General features: G+C 42.9%; 1 protein-coding gene across 8 annotated transcripts in view; it reads left to right on the top strand.

Annotated features, from left to right (window-relative positions):
* The first annotated feature begins 453 nt into the window (after window positions 1–453).
* Il20rb (interleukin 20 receptor subunit beta) overlaps window positions 454–22,541 on the top strand; it is a 114,838-nt gene continuing 92,750 nt past the window's right edge. For 5 of the 8 annotated variants that reach the window (XM_047565313.1, XM_047565316.1, XM_047565315.1 and 2 more), the window contains exons 1-6: window positions 454–671; window positions 10,521–10,697; window positions 12,383–12,509; window positions 13,980–14,170; window positions 17,584–17,708; window positions 19,716–19,866. In XM_047565313.1, coding sequence (XP_047421269.1) covers window positions 632–671; window positions 10,521–10,697; window positions 12,383–12,509; window positions 13,980–14,170; window positions 17,584–17,708; window positions 19,716–19,866 — 811 coding nt within the window. In that variant the 5' untranslated portion in view covers window positions 454–631. The remainder of the gene's footprint in view (window positions 672–10,520; window positions 10,698–12,382; window positions 12,510–13,979; window positions 14,171–17,583; window positions 17,709–19,715; window positions 19,867–22,541) is intronic. The other 3 variants (XM_047565320.1, XM_047565314.1, XM_047565319.1) reach the window with 3 other exon arrangements.

The following is a 22,541-nucleotide window of genomic DNA, read 5'->3' as shown; positions in this document are numbered from 1 at the left end:
CTTGAGGTAACCAATCTTGTCAGTTTCTTGTATCTCTTTCTAGATTTACTTTTTGCAAATGCATGTAAATACAAAACTTTGTATTCTTTGCTTCTTAAAAAGGTATTGATTTTTTTTAAACTTCCTTACTTTTTCTGAGGTGGGTATTAGCAAAAAGTGCTAATCAGTACCCAGCTTGAATGAACTCACTGAGGGAGGGAGACTTAAAAGAAGACAGTTATTGGATGAGGGAAGAAAATCATGCCTGCTCACTGACCTCTTGGGACACGCAGGGCCCCCAAGACAGAACTTGAGGTCCAGATAACTCCTTCAGGCAGATTCTCAAGCTCCCTAGAGTTACCTTTTCTTTGGAACTCTCCTAGGCCACTCCCCTTTATGCAATATCTGGGTTTGGGCAGAAAGGAGGGTGCTGCAGAGCCCGCCCCTTCTGAGCTGTTTGGGCCAGCTCATCTTTCCAGAACAATTCAGGCTTCACTGCGACTCAGACCTTGCTCCAATCTCTGTTCTGAAGCAAGATGGCTGAGATGGACAGAATGCCTCATTCTGGAAGGAAACGGTTTTCCAGGTCAAACTAAGTCTGCTAAACACAGACCCTCACCAGGTTCTAGAAGGAATCTGAACAAGTTTTATCATGAGGCTTTTCTACGCGTTGATTTCATGTTTCTTCACAGGTAAGTATGAATTAGAATACATCTAGTTATTTGGGCCTTAAATATAGATAGGTTAAGAAGGTGAAAAATAACTTTCCCAGGATTTGGGGTTGAAATACAGGTATAGCACATCTTATGTCTGTTTTTAAAAAGATTTCTCATCTCCTCCATTGGCATCCCCCACATCCCAAAGAAAAGAAAAGGCCTGCATTGTGTTTGGAAACCTCTCTCCTAAGCATCCTCAGAACTATCTAGAAAGACATCATTAAAATAGTCTAAAAGTTGGCATAGCTCTGTGCATTTTGCTTTTTATCTCATTAGCTGATATTACAAGGTGCAACGGAGTTCTCAGTCTATCTGTGCTGATTAAAGTAACATAATTAAGGATTCTAAAAAAACACACATGAATAAACAGACAATTTGAGAACTTAATATTGGGTACAAGACTTGTAAAAATTGGATTTGTCTCTTGGTAATTGCAGAAAAGGTATTCCATAGCATTTTTAAAAACATTTGGTTTGGTAAGATTACAACATTTTCTCTGCTCCACTCCTGGTTGCTGAACCTACCTGCTTTATTGGTCCAAAAACTGCTTTATTGGTCCTTAGCTGTTGGTGTTTCTTCCTGTCAAAATGCATTTAAGAGAAATTTTTAATTTTAATACTGTGAGATACTGGTCACTTTGTGATGTTAGTGGGAGCCTCAAGTTTCTTTCTTTCTTTTCTTTCTTTCTTTCTTTCTTTCTTTCTTTCTTTCTTTCTTTCTTTCTTTCTTTCTTTCTTTCAACACAGAACTAATTATTGTAGTTTATTTAAGTCAGACAATAAATCAGTGCTTAGGCAATTTGCAAATGTTTAGAGCTGGTTTAAGCATCCAACTTGGTGTACCTTCCTAGCCCCAAATCCTTCACAGCTCTCAATTGCATAGCACATGACTTCCAAATTTTGCATGTTCTTTTCTCATGACCCAGTACATTCAGACCCCACCCTGTATTTATTTTGATTCTCATTCTCCTTGAAAATAAATATGGACTGCAGGCAGCTGCTGTCTATACATTCGATCTCATTTCCTCCTCCTGCCCTTTATATATAATTTCCCACCAGAAACACCACCTCCAGTTCTTCTCCCCATCCCAAGCCCATGTCCCCGTCATCATTCCAGGCAGATCATCCTTCCTACAGACCCTTCCCAAAACTCTATCCTTTGACATTTGACCCCATGTGCCCTAGCTTTGCTGGGTTGCTTCACTTTTCAGCACAGAGGGAAGAACCTGGGTATCTTCTCTGGTGTCTCAACCCCCCTAGCACATGTCAAGAATGCTGTTTGTTTGGTAAGTTAGTTGGTTGATTGTTTAGTTTTGGGGACAAAAAGTTGCCAGGGAAACACTCCTCCTCTGAGCCAAAAGGAGAAGATGGGAGGCCAAATAAGAATCAGAAAGGCCAGCATTTTTTAACCTGATGTTTTCTTCATTGAATTCAGTCTTTTGAGTCTTTTCTTAAAAGCCCTGGTTTCAAAAGACTTGGGGGTAAGTGTTCTCTTCTGACACTTAGAGACTTACAGAAAAACAAAAAGAAAATGGTGGTGGAAACCACAAAGATGTCTGAGTCAGAAAGACCCGAATATGAATTTTGGCTTTATCACTCCCTGGTTCAGTGACAAGATCATATAACTTCAGTTTCCTCACGTGTGAAATGGTTATAACAGCCACCTTGAAGTGTGGAGAGTTAACTAAAGTGATGCAAACCAAAGCACTTTGAAGACTTTGGTGATGCCAACAGATGGTGGTTTCAGCAGATAAGTGCTTTAGTCCAGGTTGCTTTTTTGCAATTTTGACCATTTCCTCTGGATTATGCAGGTGCCTGTGATGAATTCTGCAAATTTTAAATGAACTTCTGTTGGTTACTAGGCAACTGAACAGATGGGTAGTTTTGTTACTTTCTTTCATAGAAATCCTTTGCCTTGCTTTGTCCCTTCCAATAACAGTATGATTTAGGAAACTGATACTTCCTACCAGTGATAATAACGACAATAACGACAGTGACAATCAAAATTGCTGTTTCTGTGCTTTAGTTTAGTAAAAGTGTACTCTTGACTTCTCACATCAATCCTTCAAGGCACGTGTTATTTCCCCCATTTCACACAGTAGGAAGTGAACTTGGAAAGCTTCGGTTATTTGTCCAAGTACACATACTTCTAGGAAGAGGGGGAATTGGGATTTGACTCTGGTTTGACCAGCTCCAGAGGATCTTTGCAGTTCTGTGCAGAAAAAACTGAAACGTTAACATAGGCCCCCAAAGGGAGGAGGAACAAAGTAAAGGAAATAGTAGTGCTTTTTCTGATGCATTTGACTTGAAGATCATTGGAGGAAAAGGTGGTGGAAGAGGACCCAAATGAAGGGAGTTGATGTCAGACCCTGTACAGGGAAGAGGTGCAGATTTCTGCCTAGAAAGTTTGCCCAGAGTTTCATGGTGGCAGCCTCATGCTCCCTCCCTTGATCTGACTCGAGATTTTAGGATATAGGTGTTCAGCATAAACTTTAGAGCAGGAGAAAGACTAATTTAAGACAGATGGGAGATTAGGGGGGAAAAAAAGTCAGGCCTAAGCTAATTTCCCCAAGGGACTCAAGACTTGCTTCAGTTATTCTGTTTTCATTCATTTAGCATCTCTGAGCACCAGGTTCTGAGCTGGGTGCTGATTAGCAGAGAGATGAAAAAAACAAAAAACAAAAAAACAGTCCTTTGTTTTCAGATAACATAAAGCCTGCTGGAAAATACACTGAAGTCTTTGACATCTGGAGATGAAATGTATTTTTAATTATTCTTTTGACCACCAGAAGTAAGGTCTAGATCAGTGGTTCTCAGTCCTGAATGAACATCAAAATCACCTGGAGAACTTTTTAAAACATAAGTGCCAAGACTTCACAGCCAGAGATTCTGAATTTAAGATGCTGCCTAGGCATTGGGGTTTTTCAAAACTTCCTGGGTAGGGCTCTTTAAGAGAAGTGGTTGATTACAGGGCTGGACAGGGAAAATACAAGAGGAGACAGGAGCATCCTGTGGTAAGTAATGAAGGGCTCTGAAGAGGATAGGGGAGGTAGATTCAACACCACAAACGGGATTGGATCCTGGAATGGAAAAAGACATCAGTGGAAAAATTGGCAAAATCCACATAAAGTCAGGAGGTTAGTTACAGTAACATACCAACATTGGCTCCTTAGTTGTGATGAATGGGTCATGGTTAGATAAGACATTGGCATTGGTGGAAGCTGAGTGATGGCTATATGAGAACTCTGTGTACTTTCCTTGCATTTTTTTTCCTGTGGATCTAAAATTATTTTAAAAAATTAAAAGTCTATTAATAATAATAACATGAAAAGGGATGAGGGATAGGGACAAGTCAAATGGACCCAGGACTCAACCTGAAAGAGTCCCCAGTGACCAAAGCTGGAACCATTTGAATAATAAAATAATACCAATGTATTGGATTTTAATCATAGAATAAAATAAATAAATAGAATAAAATAAATATCTATGAATCCATACTGACAGAAATAAACAATTGAATTGAGTAATAAACAGTGGAGAAGAAACACTCTTACAGAATTCCAATTAAATAAAAAGTCACTATTAGAACATAACAGCAATTGTTGCAAGAACTCTCCACCAATAAATAGGTGCAAAATTAATATGTGGAAGTCTGAAGAAAAACAGAATATTTACATAGCCTCAGAGCGTCTGTTAATTAACACTAAAGGGGAAATTGATAGCTTGCCTTAACCTAGGGATCAAGATTAACATCACTGGTAAAAAGACATACTGACATCGTGTGTTCCCTGTGAGGACATGGCAAAATGTATAACTTCAGTCAAATCATGTGAAAGCATTAGACAAACCCCAACTGAGAGACAGTCTGCAAAACGGCTGACCAGTACTCCTCAAAAATGTCAAGGACATAAAAGACGAAGACATACTGAGAACAGATTGGAAGAGACTAACTAGATACGACAACTGAATGGGGAATCCTGGACTGGTTCCTGGGGGCAGGGCAAAGAGCCTTAGGGGAAGAACTGGTGACATATGAATAAAGACTGAAGCTTAGTTAGTCATATTCATCAATATTAATATCAGTTTTCAAAATTGTACTACAGTCATGGACACATGAATGGCTGGGTGAAAGGTATGTGGGAACTCGCTGCTATCTTGCAATTCCTCTAAAAGTCTGAAATATTTCAAAATACAACTAATCTGTTCACCATTTTACTGAGCTAAGATCAGGTGTTGGCAGGACTGTGTTCCTTCTGGAGGCTGTAGGGAAGAAGCTGTTTCCTTGCCATTCCCAGCTTCTGGTGGCCACCTGTGTTCCTTGCCCAGTGCCCCCTTCTGTGGTTTGTATGTTCCGCCATTTGTTTAACCATTCACCTGTTGACGGATCTCTGGGCTGATTCCAGTTTGACTATGCACATTCATGTGCAGGATTTATATTTTGAAAGCTTTCATTTCCCTAGGATAAACACCTAAGAGTGCAATTGCTAGGTCAGACAGTAATTGCATGTTTAGTTTTACAAGAAACTGCCCATTTTCTGGAGTGAACGTACTATTTTACATTCCTACCAGTAATGTATGAGGGATCTGCTTTCTGTCTCCTTGCTAGATTTTGGTTTTGTTATTTAAAAAAAAAAAATTTTTTTGCCATTCTGATATCTGTGTACAGTGCTATCTCACCGTGGTGTTAATTTGTATTTCTACAATAACTAATAACATTCAGCATCTTTTCATGTGCTTATTTGCATATGATATATCACCTTTGGTGAAATGTCTCTTCATACCGATTGCCCATTTTCTAATTGGATTGTTTGATTTTCTGCTATTGAGTTTTGAGCATACATTTATTATGTATTCTAGATTATAGTCCTTTGTGAGATAATGGTTTGCAAATGCTTTTCCCCACTATTTAGTTTGTCTTATCATCCTCCTAACAGGGTCTTTTGCAGAGCAAAAGTTTTTAATTTTGATGAGATTTAATTTAAATTTTTTTCCTTTTATGAATCTTGCTTTTGGTGTCAAGTCTAAGAAACTTTTTGCCTACTCCCAAAATTTTTCTATTTTTTTCTCAAGCTTTAAACATTTCACACTGAGATCCATTATGTGCTAATTTTTGCATAAGATGTGAAGTTTACGATGAGGTTCACTTTCATTTTTCCTACAGATGCCCAATTGTTGCAGTGATTTGTTGAATAGATTTTCTTCCATTGACTTGCTTTCATACCTTTGTTAAAAAGCAGTTGGGCATATTTGGGTGGATCTATTTCTGGGACCTCCATTGTGCTCCATTGATCTATGTGTCTATTCCTTTGCCCACACCACACATTCTTAATTACTATAATTCTTGGAATTGAGTAGATTGGTTCCTCTGCTTTATTTTCAAAATTATTTTGAGTTAGGAGTGTATGTAGCTGCTCGACACATGTTCAGCATGCACAAGATCTTGTGTTCAATTCATAGTATACATGCACACACACACAAAAAAAAAGAAAAACAGCTTTGGTTATTCTAGTTCTTTTGCTTTTTAAAATAAAGATTGTTAATCTCCAAACTGATATACAGGTTTCACACAATCCTGTCAAATGATTGTCAAGGTTTTTTGTAACTATCTCCAAACTTCACTATTTTGAATATTCCAATCCATGAATATGGTATGTCTCTCCATTTTTTTAGATCTTCTTTAGTTTCATACATCAGCATTGAGACATTTTCCCCATATCAATCCTGATATATTTTGGTGGATTTGCATTCATGCATTTCACTGTTTTTTGAGTGGTTGTAATTTTAATTTCCATGCATAAGTCTTCATTGCTAATCTATAGCAATATAATTAATTTTTGTTTATCTTGTATCTTGTGAGCTTGTTGAACTCACTTATGAGTATCAGGAATTATTTTTGTTCTTGTTTTAGATTCTGTTGGATTTTCTACATACCCTATTATCTCATCTGTAAATTGAGGGAGTTTTACTTCTTCCTTTCTAATCTGTATTCTTTTGCTTGCCTTAATACAGTAACTGGAATTTCCAGTGTTCTGTTGAATAAGACGGGTGAGAGTGGACATCCTTGACTATTCTTGGTCCTAGTGGGGAAGAATTCAGTCTCTTAAAAATAAAATGCTGGCTGTAGACTTTTAGTATAAAGACTTTATCAAGTTCAGATAAACCCCTTGCACTTAATTTGAAGAGAGATTTGTTCTGTTTTAATCATGAATAAGTGTTAGGTTTTATAAATGTTTTTTCTGTGTCAACTGATAAGATTTTTTTTTTTTAGCATATTAAGCAGGTTTTATTTAAAGATAATAATACAGACTTCTCCCGGCAGGAAGAAGGGGCCATGGCTGATGTTCTAAAGTCCCAAGAAGTGAGTGCACCCTACATCTTTTATAGGTTAAAGTCTCTTTTCTTCTCCAGTTCTCTCCCCACTTATCTCTCCTTCCTGCCTACGTGACTAGGCCTGGTTTTGCATTAAGTGAAAAGCCACGGGGAAGGGGGAGGGCCAAGGTGATTCAGGCAGGTAAGGGCCAAGGGGGCATTAATTAGCAGCTCCTTTCTTGCAGTCCTTGATAAAGGAAGGTAAATTTGGTTATCAATGGGCTCTGGAGCTCCTTGACATTCCATTCTTCCAGGGGCAGTCTCCAACTTCCAGAGGCAGATGGCTTCATGGCTTCATTTCCTGGAATTGACCCAATTTCCTATTTCTACACTAACTACCTGTTCTTAATTCTGGCTTCATTCCCCCCTTTAACTTTAGGAACTCCTAACTGCTGTAAGGAAAAGAAAGGGGGCGTCGATCGTTCTGCTGCTTCGAAACTGGAAGGGGGCAGCGAGGGGCAAGCAGTTTGGAGTTCCTTTTTTAAAAATCAGGTCAATCGAGGGGTCCAAGGTAGAAGGCTGGTTGGGGAAGAGCAGGTCATAAAGGCATCTGGGGGTGGGTGCTTCTATGATAGAAGAACAAAAAGACATGAGTACTGAAATGAGATTAGTTCAAAGTAAATGTTGCAGCATCTGGAACATGCCACTGAGTAGCATGAAAATGACAGAAGTCAATAGTTCCTCACCAGGTGGTGGAAGAACTGAGAAGTTGTTCCCATAACTAGGCCTAACAAAGGCTGGAGAGGACAAGGCCTTTATTTGGGGACTTTAACATTGTCCAGGTTATCAGGAATGTAAACACAACATTTAACTCTTAATGTTATAGATGTCCCCAGAAAATATAGTTAAGCTACTTAATGTCATCTGATTTTTGTAAAATATCCCTTTATTGGTATAACCTGTGTTTAGTAGAGATCTCTATACTTCTGTTACTTAGGGATAGATAATCATTCGAGCAAACATAGATTAAGTCTACCTGTGTAGCTTAGGAAGGTCTGCAGGCCTTATACTGATAAAAACTTCTGACTCTGGCAGTTTCTCTGGATAGTTATCAGGCACATTTGCCTAAGAATCTCTCTTTTGTAGCTTTTAGTCTTTATTCTAGTGGACTAACACAAGTGTACATCTTAAGTTTCATTTAACTATTATTTCTTTTAAATGCCCAATAATGGCTATATTTTGGTTTTAACTGTTTTGCTGGGTGTCTAAGATCAAGCTGGTCAAATTGACCTGGTTCCTGTCTTGTTAAAGAGTCAGCTGAGTTCCCACAGGGATCGCTCATAGAGAACTTAAGAGCGGCTTCTTAGCTCCACCAGTGCCTTTGGTTAGGCAGGGTCTTCTCGATGAGGTGGCTTCCTTTGGAAGCATCAAGGGATGTCTCCCTTTTTCCATGACCCTCCTCTGCAGCAGATGCACTGAGTGATTTTTCATCCTCTAGGGTCTCAACAATCTCCTTGATCAGGAGGTTGTGTGACCCAGAGTTGCAATGCTCCTTAGAGAAGTTCTCTTGTTCGTGGGTTCAGGCTGACTGAGGGCAAAAGATCCAAATACTGGTCTATCTTGCCCTCTGTATTTAATTCCAATCTCTAAGTTTGATCTTAATCATCCAACAAGCCAGTCTCACCAGTCATAAAGTAAGAGTACTGGGCTTTCACTTCAATGTCCATAACTTTACGGTTATTTACCTTTTTATGTAACTGGAATCTGTATTAGTACTGGAAGTTACCACTATCTGTTCTATAGGTGATGGCTTATTATCAAAAGTTACCTAGGTTGTGTGTTCTTGAAGCAGCTACTTCTGCAAAACATTAACAGGTAACAGTTTTACAAAATGAAATTAGCAAGAGTAAAAATATATTCAGCTTGTATAATAGCTATCTTGAATTTTGACTGAGAACCACATTATATCCCCTATTTGAGATCATAGTAATTTTACAACAAAAACTAATCTTTTGACTATAACTTTAAATAAGCTGAAGTCTGACTTACTTTGGAGCCGTTCTAATATGTAGTAAGGTGGGAGGCAGAGCCTTATCTCAGGTAAGGCATGGCTCTTTACAAATCTTAAGTGTTCTAATTTGATGTTGATCTTTGCTTTTTTCTTAAATGTCATTTTAAGAAGTTTTAACTGATAAGATCATGTGGTTTTTCTTCTTTAGCTTATCGATGTGGTGGATTACATTTATTGATTTTTAAATGTTGAACCAGCCTTGCATACCTGGAAAAAAATCCACTTGGTCACGATGTATAATTTTTATATATTATTAGATTTGTATTACTAATATTTTATTGAAGATTTTGCACCTAAGTTCATGAGATCAAAGTTCATAAAAATACTTATGCAGGGCTGGGGATATAGCTCAGTTGGTAGAGTGCTTGCCTTGCAAGCACAATGCCCTGGGGTTCAATCCCCAGGACTGCAAAAACAACAACAACAACAACAACAAAAAAAAACTTATGCAAATTATCTTTGTTTGGATTGGGTTGTATCTCAGTGCTAGAGCATTTGCCTAGCATGTGCAAGGCTCTGTGTTCAATCTCCAGTACTATAAACAAGCAAACAAACAAATAAAATATAATTTATCTTTGTGTGATTTTGCTATCAGGGTAATACTAGCATCATAAAGTAAGTTGGAAAGTGTTTTTTCCTCTTCTATGTATTGAAATAGTGTTTGTAAAGTTGATGTTAATTCTTCTGTAAATGTTTGGTAGTATTCTCCAGTGAAACCATCTGGGCATGAAGATTTAATTCTTGAGGGCTTTTAAAGTATATAAGTAAATTATATTAGGTAATGAACAAATTATATTAATACATTATTTAATTTTATAAAATATAGCTTTACATTTATACAGCTTCATATTCCCAAAATAGTTTCCAGAGAGGAAGGATGTCAGAGGAGACCATGCTTCACCCTCCTGTACCACCCCACCCCCAGATGTCCTTCTTCCTTTCCATCTCTTTGATGATTTCAGAGTGAGGACTAGGGAGGTCAGGAAGCCTCCCTTGTGGGTGCCCCAGGTGTTTCCTCATAGGGCTGACTGTGGTTAGTAAGCGTGAAATGAAGGTGTGTCACCAGTGTCCTACATTAGAGAAGAGGTAAGGGAACCAGAAGCCCCCCAGCCCCATTTCCTTGTGGTAAGAGGTCTTGATAACGAACAGCGGGTGCCAATATGGAGGTAGGCATAGAGGGCCCCAGCTGTCCCCTCATTCCACTGTGCTGTCGATGTTATCACGGTGACTACAACAGCAAAGGGAGGCAGGTGTTGGGCATTAAAAGGGAGTATGTAAAATGGAGAAGAGAGGACTGTATCAAAGGGTCAAGTCTTCACCCTGGGGTTACCTTCAAGGTTGAGCTTTGGAGTGCCCACAGTCCTTAGGAGAGCAAGTTCAGCTTCACGGACCTCTTTCATTCTGAGCGAACCATTCTGGATGCATTGCACATACCTACGTGAGCAGATGCTTATGGTACAGATTGGCTCATGGCCTTGCAGTCCTCCTCAGGTGGAGTCTCTGGGCTGGCTTGGCACCTCTGGACTCACGGCATAGCTGACCTGAACCTGCCCCCCCACCTGGAAGCCGATGCTCCATTTGGCATTGTTGGAGGTCACGAAGGGATGTGCTTTCATGCCAAAGGTTAGCAGCAGCAGGAGAGGAACATGATGAGAAGCTGGCAAGAGCCTGCAAGGGTTTGCCATGAAGGGGTGGGAGGCTCAGATTTATGCAAGTTGCTTAAGGTGACATAGTACATGACTGAGTCAAAGCCTGGATCCAGGACTTGTCATAAATAATGTACCTCAGGATTAATATTCAGAATATGTAAGGAATTCAAACAACTCAATAACAAAAACAAACAAAATCCCCTAAGAATCTGATTAAAAAATGGAAAGTAGATCTAAATAGACATTTATTTTAAAAAAGACATACAAATGACTAAAAAGTACATGAAAAAATGTTTAACATCATTAATCATAAAGTAGATGCAAGTCAAAACCACAATGATTTAACACTTCACCCCTATAAGAGTGGCTATTATCAATCTTGGGTTGTAGCTCAAAGGTAGAATGCTTGCCTAGCATGTACAAGACTCTGGGTTTGATTCCCAGGACAGACAAAAAACAAAAAAAAAAGTCTATTATCAAAAAGATTAAAGATAACAAGTACTGATAATGAGGTGAAAAAAAGGGAATATTTGCACACTCTTGTTGGAAATATAAATTAGTACAGCCATTATTGAAAACTGTAGAGCTTCCTCAAAAAATTAAAAATAAAACTACCATATGATCCAGCAATCCTCCTACTGGGTATATCCAAGGGAAGTGAGCTCAGTATGTTGAAGAGACATCAGCATTCCCAAGTTCATTGCAGCATTATTCACAATAGACAAGGAATGGAAGCAACCTAAATGTACATCAACTGATGAATTTATAACAAATGTGGTACATTCATAGTGGAGTACCATTCATCCATAAAAGGATGAAATCCTTTTATTTGCAACCTCATGGATGGAACTGGAGGCTATCATCTTAAGTAAAACAAAGACACGGAAAGAGATACCTCATGATCTCACTCAGATGTGGAGTCTTTTTGGGGAAAAGTGGACTCATAGAGATTTAAAACAGAGTGGTGGTTACCAGAGTGTGGGGAGAGTAGGAGAGGGGGAGGGAGAGAGGGGAAAGTTTGGTTAACAGGTACTAAATTATAGTTAGATTGGAGAAAGAAATTCTGATATTCTATTGCATAGTAGAGTGAGTATAGATAATGAAAATGTACTGGATATTTCCAAAAGGCTGGAAGAAAGAACCTTGAGTGTTTTTACCACAAAGAAATAATAAATATTTGAGGAGACAGATATGCTTACCTTGATTTGAACATTACACAATATATATGTGTATCAAGGTATCACATGGTAGGTTCCCCATAAACATGTACAATTCTTATATGTTTGTTAAAAATAAGTGCATACATAACATGCATACATAAATAATGGACCTTGGTTTTCTCATTTGTATACTGGATAAACCAATGGTCCTTAGTCCCAGTTTAGTCATGAGGATTAAAGGAACAATCTAGCACATAGCTTGATAGAATATGATAAGATCTTGCTAAAGATTAGCCATCATTACTGTTAATATGCCATCCTTCCACAAAGGCAGAATTATATAATGATGGTAGCAAAAATTTAGCATTAGCACAAGAATGATAAAATTAGAGTTGTTCTGGTTCATAAATCTTTGAGGTCTTTCACTGGACACCAGTCTGAAGCTGTGACATTCCCCACTGTCAGCCACCCTTCAGCCTTCCTCTCTGCCTTCTCCTAGATGGAGTGGCCAGTCTGCCCGCCCCTCAGAACCTGTCTGTGCACTCAACCAACATGAAGCATTTCTTGACGTGGAGCCCAGTGATCCTGCCTGGAGAAACAGTACATTATTCTGTTGAGTACCAGGGGTGAGTGATTTGTTTTTGTTGTTTGAATAATTTTTGGTTCAAGGAGGCCTTGTGAGCCCAGGGATGGATCATCTCCAATGATCTGTCCCCTCTGTGTGAGTGGGCATTGAAAGAGTCAAGGAAGCAAGGAATTGCCCTCTGGATTTGACAGTGAACTCTCTGAGAACATAAATGTGTAGACATACATTTTGGTGTGACTTCTTTTGAACAGTGAGTCAACTGTCCAAAGAGTTTGACCCTGACTTGAGATGGACAAGTAATTGGAGACACAGATCCTTTGGGAATAGAGATCTTAGTTTTCCTGACTATGGTCTTGTACCTAGAAACCGAAACAAATATCCATCCTAAAGATCAGCTGGCCCTGGGGCCAACAAGGCCCTAATCTTCTCTGGGTCTCCAGGCATTTGCAATTGTTGAATTGTGACAGCAGCAGAGAAAGTGCTCAATATATTTCATTAGCAGTGAGTACAAACTGAGCACCTATATGTGTGGAAATTCTTGGCTCAGGATACAATGTTTCTGGATATAGGGAACTTAATATCTGAAGGAGGAGACAGGCGGAAAATACAATAGGTCCATTTGCTCCAGTGTGGTATCCTCTAGCCATAGGGAGTTATTTAAGTTTAAATTAATTTAAATTAAATTACATGTCTGCTTCCCAGTCTCACCGGTCACAGTTTGGATGCTCCAGAGCCATGTGTGGCTAGCCGCTGCCATACTGGGCACCACCAATGTTGAACGCTTCCTTCATCACAGGAAGTGCTACTGGGCGGCAATGCTTGAGGCAACTTTGGAGAGTGATCAGTGCTAGAACACACTAGAAGGCTGAGGTGATAGAGCTACTCTGTAGCGCCTTTATATGAGGTGGTTGGGAAAGGTCTCTCTGAGGAGGTGATGCTTACATCAGATCTGCAGGACAGGAGGGCCCATCCTGTGAACAGCAGAACATTTGAGACAGTGAAAAGCTGGTCAAATGTCCTGTGGAAAAAAGAGGTCAGCATTCTGGAGGAATGACCAGGAGGTCAGGGTGGCAAAGATATCACTTTTAGGGACAGGGTGAGAGAGAAGGCCAGAGTCTTGTAGCAACGGAACAAGTTTGGACTCCATTCTAAGTGCCATAAGAAGCCATGGAAGATGGAAATGTGGTGGTCTGCTGAGGAAGGTGAATAGCTTGAAGGACAGCAAGGGTGGAAACCAGAGACCGCAGTAAGGCAGGGCATGAGGCTGGCTGGGATTAGGGTGCTGACCATGGACAAGGAGAGAAATGGACAGTTTGGGGTTTAGGCCTACATTTCCCCTGGCTGGTGACAAATGTAGTGAAGGAGAATGGATGGTTGGTGAGGGAGGAGAGTGGAGCTGGGGTGGGGAGCCAAGGCTGACCATAAAGTGTGGGAGAATGGAGGGGTTCCCATCATCACTGGGCCTGGGTCAGGGATTGGTATGACCCTGAGCACTCTTTTCCTTGGCCAGGGAGTACGAGAGCCTGTATATGAGCCACGTCTGGATCCACAGCAGTGGTTGCTTGCTCACTGAAGAACCCAAGTGTGACCTCACTGATGACATCACTGCCACAGTCCCTTACCAACTCCGTGTCAGGGCCACGCTGGGCTCCCAGACTTCTGCCTGGAGCACGCTGAAGCGCCCCTTTAATCGAAATTCAAGTAAGGCTCTTTTCTCCTTATGTGCTCCCCTTCCCACGTTCACCAAGACGTTCAGGACCTTTATAGCATTAAAATAATCTTGCAAAGCCAGAATATCGTGAGCACGAACCACCTTACTGATACATGTTAGAAATTGCTGATTGCTTCCCACAGGCTCCCTCTCTCTCTCTGTTACGTTCTTTGGCTTTGGAAGTCACCGCTGACTGTCTCTCTCAGGGTCTGAAGATGGTGGAGACACTGGCATTGGGAATGTGTTCCGGAAATAGGGAGATAGATCTAGGACTACTTCTGACTACACTGATAATCCTCCATTGATCTTACACTCCCCTCTGGTGCCTCATGAATTCCATCTTTACTGACTGTGAACAACTTCATTGTTTAAAAAGATCTATACATTTAATGGCCACTAAAAATAGTTCCTGTCTGTGGTTGCTGGGAGATGACTCTTCTATTGCTGTGGTACCTGGAAAATGATTAAGAAGAAAAGAATCCAAGTAGGTGACCACATACAGTTGAGTGCAAGCGTTGGCCAAGGTCATAAAAGGATGTGCGGATGTGGGATACTGTAGAAAAAAAGCAAGGGAAGGCTGACTGGCTGCAGGCAGCTTGTCAAGTCAGCAGAAGATAGTGATGGAAAAGGGAGGTCTAGGCAAGCTCTGTCTCACACCACGATCCCTCTGGCTGCTGTTGGAAACTGGCCTGGAGGGCAAGCCTGTGCAGGGCGGGGGAAGAGTGAAGAGGGAGTTGCAATACTCCAACTGGTTCGAGATCCATCCCAGCCTCAAGCATGGAGGAGAGGAGGGGGAGGAAAGGAGGAACTCAAGAGATGTGGATGAGTTCGAAAGGACAGGACTTGGGGACCAGTTATTAGGGTAGGGAGGGACGATGATGGTGTCCAGCTGCTGATTGGAGTTGGAGAGAATGCCATCCGAAGCAGAGACACTGGAGGAGCACCTGGTCTTGAGGAATGAGAGACAGCTCTATTTTCTGGGCTCTTTGAGATTGACATTCCAGCAGAATAGCATGCCTAGGATGTCTGATTGGCAGCTGGACGTCAGGATCTGGGCCTCAGTGAGGTCAAAGCCAGAGACACATAGAATAGAGAGTGGATGAGATTATCCAGGGAGAAGATATGGGGGGCAAAGAGACCCCAGAGTCCTGGGAACCTCAGGGTTTAACATGTATATGGAGGGAAGGACACTAGTCAGTGGAGGGGCTGGTGGGTCATGGAGGGAGAATAGGCTGAAGGAAGCCCCTGCATGGGTCCTCAAGAAAGCGACCTCACGGAATGGAAGGGACGACAGTGTGGTTGCTGGGGTGGGGGACCTGATGGAGGAGGGAAGGAGCAGGGCAGCTCCCCCTGTGAAGCAGGTGTGGGTGGGAATGCAGACATTTTGGACCTGCAGGAAGAGCAAGGGGAAGGACCTTTGGTGGCCTGGTATTCAGATGTGGCAGAAGATCCTCTGCTGTGAGTGAGGGCAGAGGAAGTAATGGAACAAGTCAGGGTTACTAAGGAGCTTATGATACTGGGGGGAAATCAGGGCAGTTTAGAGGTGGGGGGGCCTAAGCAAGAGCCTGAGGAAGATGAAGACAGCTTTGAAAGGGAAGCTGGCCCTGTGGAGCTTGAGGGATGTGATTCAAACCCCAGTTCAGTCACTCAATAGCTGGGTCTCTGCCTCCTCATCTGTAAAAGGAGCAATGGGTTGCCTCACTGGAAAGTCGTAGGGACCACATGAGAAGAAATGTGTCAACTACTCAGTGCAGTGCTGACCTATCATAGCACTCAACTGTAGGCTGGTGTTATTGTTATTTTTGCCCTAGGGATACCTGGAGCTGAGAGCCAGAGAACAGAGGAGTGGAGGGGTGGGGCAGGAATAGGATTGTTGGAATGAAATATCAGTAGGAATTTTGGTGCCAACTAAGTGTTCCTCAGTCAGGTCTTCTTCCCAGGCACTGGGAGGACTTGGTGAAAATGGCAGGATCCCAAGCACTGGGGTAGGGCACTGCGACTCTGTCTCTGCCTGCAGTAACCAGGTAGTACCCAGCACCACCTCCCTCTGGTACCTGGGAGATGCCAAGACTAGTGCTGGGGACTAGCAGCTGCTGAAAGACTCGGGTCAAATGGAGATAAGGGAGTGCCTGTAAAACTATGTGGGCAGGGCTGCATGGTCAAGCGTGCCGAGGCGGCCAGAATAAACAGGAAAAGGTCTTGCTGTAGGGGGATCTGAGGAAAGGAGCCCATGCCTGCATCAGAGGGCTCAGGCTGTGGTCTTGAGTGACCCCTGCGCCGTGGAGTCAGCAATAGTGCTGGGGTGGCATGGTGATCTCTGAAGGGTGTTCTCTCTGTCCTTTTCCATTTGCAAAAGACCATTCTGACTTTTCCCCAGAAATGTGAAAAATCCTGTTTTAAGGCTCCCCTGTAGAGGATCTTCTGCCCTTAACCTTGTTGGGAGCAGAAGTTCTTAGCCTTGACTGCATGTTAGAGTCAAGGATGAGCCTGAGAACCATGCAACTGGGACTCATCCCTCGAAAGTCCAACTTGACTGATTTGTGTGCATCCTGGTCACTGGGAGTTCAAAATTCTCCCTAGTTATTGTCCTTTATGTCTGGAATTGAAATTGCCTAGTACAGAGAATAAATGCCCCCCATGGTAGAGGCTAGAAACAGACATGGGCTCAAATTCTGGTCACTAACTATGTGATTCTGGGGAAGTCCCTTAACTTTTCCATAGAAACAGAATAATATTTACCTTCTTAAGTTTCCTGGGTGGATTAAATGAGACAGGTATGCAGAATGCATAGGACAGAGGTTCCTGGTCAAACACCTATCAAAAAATTCTTCTCCGAACTGAAACTTCAGGTCATTTTCTCTAACTCTATCCTCAATAAAGATGGAGGTCAGAGGACCCGATTCTAATCACATGTGACTTGAGAGTGGAAGGGTCAGATATCTTTTCCTTCTGGAGGTTTTCCAGAGGCAGTGCTAGTGGTGCTGTCTGAACGGGTATGTTCACCCAGTTGGCCTGACTTCTCCAGTCTTCCTGTCCCCTACCAAAAGCGATAATGTCTACTTGAGTATGTAATCCCGTTTCATCTTTTCTTGAGTATATATTCTTGCAGAAGAACAGGAATAGAAAACTTTACTGAAGTTAAGAGGAAAAAAAAAAAGAATTGTAGTAAATCTTTGCCATTTGTGTATCATTCATTCATCGTTCAAAAAGCATTTTCTGAGCACCTACTGAGCACAAAAGAGTATTTGTGTACATGTTTCCATGTGCTGTGAAGCTACAATGGGCCCCCTCCCTTCCCCATGGGGGCTGGCTGTTTCCTCTGATGACAAAGGCATGGGGAAATGACCAGGGAAAGGGGTCCTGTCTGGGACTGGCTTTGATTCTGCCCTTGCCTTGCCAACAGCCATCCTCACACCCCCCAGGATGGAGGTCTCCAAGGATGGCTTCCACCTGGTTATTGAGCTGGAAGACCTGGGGCCGCAGTTTGAGTTCCGCGTGGCCTACTGGAGGAGGGAGCCTGGGGCCAAGGTGAGTCAGGCTCTGGGGAAGGAGGCACAGGAAAGCCAGGGCCTGCTGTGCTCATGTCTGGGCGGCTTGAGGATGAACCGCTCTGGGTGAAGCCTGTGATGGGAGAGATGACCGGATGCTGACCATGCCTTGTTCCACTCTGGCCTTGGCTGGGAACATTTTCAGGCAAATCTGCTGAAGTTTGGGGACTGCCTCATGCCCCAAACTCTAACCTAGATTGTCCCATAACTTCTTTTGAATGGATTTTTTTTCTCCCTCCTTAGCTGATCTCCTCAGCCAGTTAGGGGCAGCAGACCAGGGTACTCCAGATCAACTGGGTGTTTTCAAGAGCTTACAAGTCTGGCACAAGCCTCTTGAGGGTGTGTATCTTGGCAGGAACAGAGTGGGGGCAGCCAGCCAGGAGCTGGCTTATGAATAAGCCCATCCAATTATGAGCAGGTAGGCCATGCAGAGAGCCCAGAAGGCGCTGCCCCTCCCCGTGGGAAGTGTGTGAGTGGAGCCCAGCCTCACAAAGGGAGTGTAGAACAAACAGCAGCTGCAGAAGGGGCGGAGCATCAGTGGAAAGTGGGGGACACTCAAATCTGTGGAGCCCCTGTCCAAGCTGAGATGGTGACTCGGCCTAGAGGCCCACGCCCGACAGCACTAGGAGGAACAGGCTTTCTCATAGGTTTCATATGGTGCAATTATGGGTGCTCGCAGAATCCCTGAGCAGAGCTGGCAGAGTCCCCCTTCTCCAGGATCCCTGCCTGTGGTGGGTCCTCTTCCTGTGGCCCTCTCCCCAGCTTACTCCCAGGCCCTGCCCCTCAGCACTCCTTTCTACAAATGCCTGTGATTGTGCCTTCCCAGCCACTCAAGGCCCCTCAGCCTGATGCCCCTCACCCTGTCCTCTCCCCTTTGTCCCCACTTCCAGTTCCAGGTATTCAGTTTCCCAACACCAAAGGAGGGGAATCCCATTGTTCATTCTCCTCAGTCCAAGCTTAGGGGTTGCAGGTAGCTAGCTGGCCTCTGATTGAACCCTTCTCATGCTGGGGGGTATCCAGGTCACTTAGCAGTGTCCGAGGGCAGTGCATGTGCCCCTCCACACACTCAACAGGGGCTACTGGTTGGGAAGTGTCCCCTGGAAGATGGTGGGGGCAGGTCGGGTGGGCAATCACACCAGGTTCCAGCACTTACCCTGTGAGGTCAGGGCTCACTCACAGGACATGGCAATGTCAACCAGGCAGGTGGAGTGGTGTTGGGGACAGGTTGGGGCCTGGCAGGAGGCAGCTTCAAGCCTGGGGACTGAATCTGACACAGCTTCCTCAGATTCTTTGGGATGGAGTGGCTCCCCACCCTTGTGACTGGCAGGGCCAGTGCTGAAAGAGGAGCGTGTGCCCTGAGTCACCGGGGCTTGGCCCACACAAGCCTCTGCAGGCTCAGAGGCCGAGCACAGCCTTGGGCAGGGGGTGAATGTGGAAGGGTGGACAGCTGGGTGCATAGGCAGAGGGCTGGGTGGGCGAGTGGGGAGGCCTGGCTGACCAGCTCACTGCTTTTATGCACTGATCTCTGTGGCAGGAGAGGTCATACCAAATCCTTGCTCTGTCAGATTTCCAACCTTCAGGTCTCTGCCCAAATGTCATCCTTTCAGAAAGCCTTCCTCTAACCACCCTTCTAAACTAGTGCCTCCCTGCACTCTCTGCTCTTTGCTTGGCTTGTTTCTGCATAGTTTTTATAGTCACTGACATGTATTTATGTACTGTCTCCCCACAAAAGCTCCACGAGAGCAGGGACTTTGCCTCCTTTGTTTGGTGCTGTGTCCCTGTTCCTGGAACAGTGCCTGATATTTATTAGGTGCCTAATAAATGTGAAGTGGAAGAATGCACATGAGTGCACACATGCATGAGTGACAGGGAACATTCTGTTCGCACCCCAGAAAGGAAATCCCTGCAGTTTTCCCTCCCTGGCTGTCTTTGCCCTTTCCAGTCCTGCTGTCCTCAGGGAGTAACTGTGTTTTCTGGTCTCCCAAAGGAACAGGCCAAAGTGGTGAGGAGTGGGGGCGTTCCTGTGCATCTGGAAACCATGGATCCAGGGGCCACATACTGTGTGAAGGCCCAGTCCCTGGTGAAGGCCATCGGGAGGTGCAGTGCCTTTAGCCAGGCAGAGTGTGTGGAGGTTCAAGGTAAAGAAGGCCCGCCTGTCCCTTGGGTCCCTGCACAGGTGACAGCCCCTCTTGGTGCATGCTCAGGTGCCTTTGATTCTGAGCTTTCTCTTGATTTCACTTACCTGGGTGGGTTCCTGTGGTAAAAGTGTGCAGGAGTCCATCCTGGGGCTGGGTGGGGTCTCTTGAGCAGCTGACTAGAACACTCTCCCCATGAAAGCTTCCTCCTCCTGGGGCCAGATGTGCCAAGGCTGATGAATACCGCCTGTGATTAGAGGGGGCTGTGGGAGAGGCAGCCAGCGTCCTCAGCCAGCCTGGGAAGGAGGTCCGACACTGTAGCAGAATATAGTTTCTTTCATCTGGAAGGGGGCTTATGGAGAGTCTCCAGAATCCTCTTGTTTCTCCCACCTTTGACATTAAAAAAAAAAAAAAATTGTTTTTAGTTGTAGATGGACACAGTACCTTTATTTTATTTTATTTATTGATTTTTATTTTTGCTGAGGATCTGAACCAGTGTCTTACACATGCTAGGCAAGCGCTTCACCACTGAGCTACAGCCCTAGACCCCCCTTGAAATTTTTGTGGTCTAAAAACTTACATCGCTTGAAAACACTTTGGAAAAAATAAACCAAACAAAATTCTGCATCCTATGATCCTGCCACCCAAATACTACTACATGTGTATGTTTAATCTTTTAGCCTTTTGAATATATAGTACCTTCATATGTTGCAAAAATATAAGCTACACAGGGATATTTTCTTTTCCATATGTCTTCCCCATCCATATAGTTCCTATACCCTCTCCCATAGATATGAACATCTTGCATATACTTCTGAGGACTTAATGCATAGACAAGTAAATGAGAATATACTTATATATGTTGCCTTTCCTTTTAGCACAAATGGTGGCATGTTCTATGCATTGTTCTGGATCTTGTCTTTTTCATTGTATATATCTTATAGATTTTTCCATATTAATAAAGTAGTTCCTTTATCCTTTTTTACTGCTACATACTATTTCATTATTTGTGTATGAAATGACTGATTTAACTAGTCCCCTATTGATGGGCACCTAGTTTTTCCCCAAATATTTTGCTATTATAGCCCATATGCTAATTAATTTCCTCTTATACATTGATCATTTTTCCAGGGCTGGGGATGTAGCTCAGTGGCAGAGTACTTGTCTAGCATGCACAAGGCCTAAGTTTGACCCCCCAATATTGTGAGAAAAAAAGATAATCTTTCTGGTATATGTTTAATTGAAGGATAAATTCCTTCTGGTAGAATGACTTGGATAAAGGCATAGGCATTTAATTTTGATCTCTGTTTTCAAATCGCTCTCCAAAGGAGCATAACCCTTCAGTCATTACCCACATGCAGGAATATACACACTGCGCCTGTTTTCCTGTTTTTTTCAGAAAAAAATAACATATCCATAACATTTCCCATGCAGATTTTCTGATTATCACCTTATACACTAAAAAAAAAAAAAAAAAAAAAAAAAAAAAAAAAAAGCCATATGTCTTGTTTAGAAAACCCAAAGAACACAGAAATAAAAACAAGGTCAGAGTTAAATATTCTGTACTCTTCTCCACACCATTCAGGAGGTTTCCTGAGTGAGTCTGGCATTTATTCTTCCCATCACTGTCTGTGTGATTCCAGTGCTCACACACACCTAGGGGACTCTCCTGAACCTACTGTTCTGTACCTGACTTGTTCTCACTTAGCAGAATATCATGAACATCATTTTATGTCAGTGTATTGGGTCCACCTCAGTTTTTAAAAATGCTGCATAGTAAGCCAGTATATGTACGATCCCCTTATAAATAAGGATATTTTGTGTTCTCTAGTCCTTTGCCTGTATAAACCATGCTGTAGTAAACAAGGGTGCATTGGTCCTGATTCTCATTTTAATAGCTACATTACTAGGCTACCATGCTGGTGAATCCCTTACTTTTGAGTATTTAAATCACTTCCATTTGCTTTTGAAGATGATGTTCACTCTTTTATTAAATGACAATTAACTGAGAACTCACTGACTGTATGCCAAATCCTGGCCCGTGCACTTGGAGGCAGCAGGGAAATCCGTGCCCTCATGGAACCTCCCCTCTGGAGGAGACAGGTGGGATGGTATCAGTGGGTGGCATGTGCCATGAGGAGAATGTACCAGAACATGCCTGGAGGGGTGGGGAAGGCAGGGTACCACTCTGGCCGAGAAGGGGATCTGCTGAGTTTGTTGCTCTATTCCAGATGTTTCCATGAACAGACTGATGCATATAATGGTTTCCTTCCTTGGAATTATTTTTTGGAATTAAAATCATAGGAGTGGATTGAAAGGATGTGAACATTTGTGTAGCTCTTGATGTGCACTGCCAAAATATTTTCCAAAAGCTTTGAAACAATAGGAATGGCCCCAGCCACACGTGTGACCACCAGCTTCTCCACGGCCCCCCGGCTGAGTTTCCCTTCACATTGTGAGTGAACTCCGACCGGGGGCTAAATGAGTTTGTTACGCCAGGTTACACAGAACAGAGTGGGAAAACACCACAGCCCCAGATGCTCAGACCTGGTGCTTTCTGCTACATTTATTTAGTAGAATGATTGTGGGTTTTGGAGCTGGCCCGATCTGTGTGACCTGGGGTAAGTCGCCTGACCATTCCAAGCATAGAATCATCTTATCAAAGCTGAGAAACTCAT

Source organism: Sciurus carolinensis, chromosome 9 (genome assembly GCF_902686445.1).
Source record: "Sciurus carolinensis chromosome 9, mSciCar1.2, whole genome shotgun sequence".
Classification (NCBI taxonomy): Eukaryota; Metazoa; Chordata; class Mammalia; order Rodentia; family Sciuridae; genus Sciurus; species Sciurus carolinensis.
This window is presented reverse-complemented; position numbering and strand designations above follow the sequence as displayed.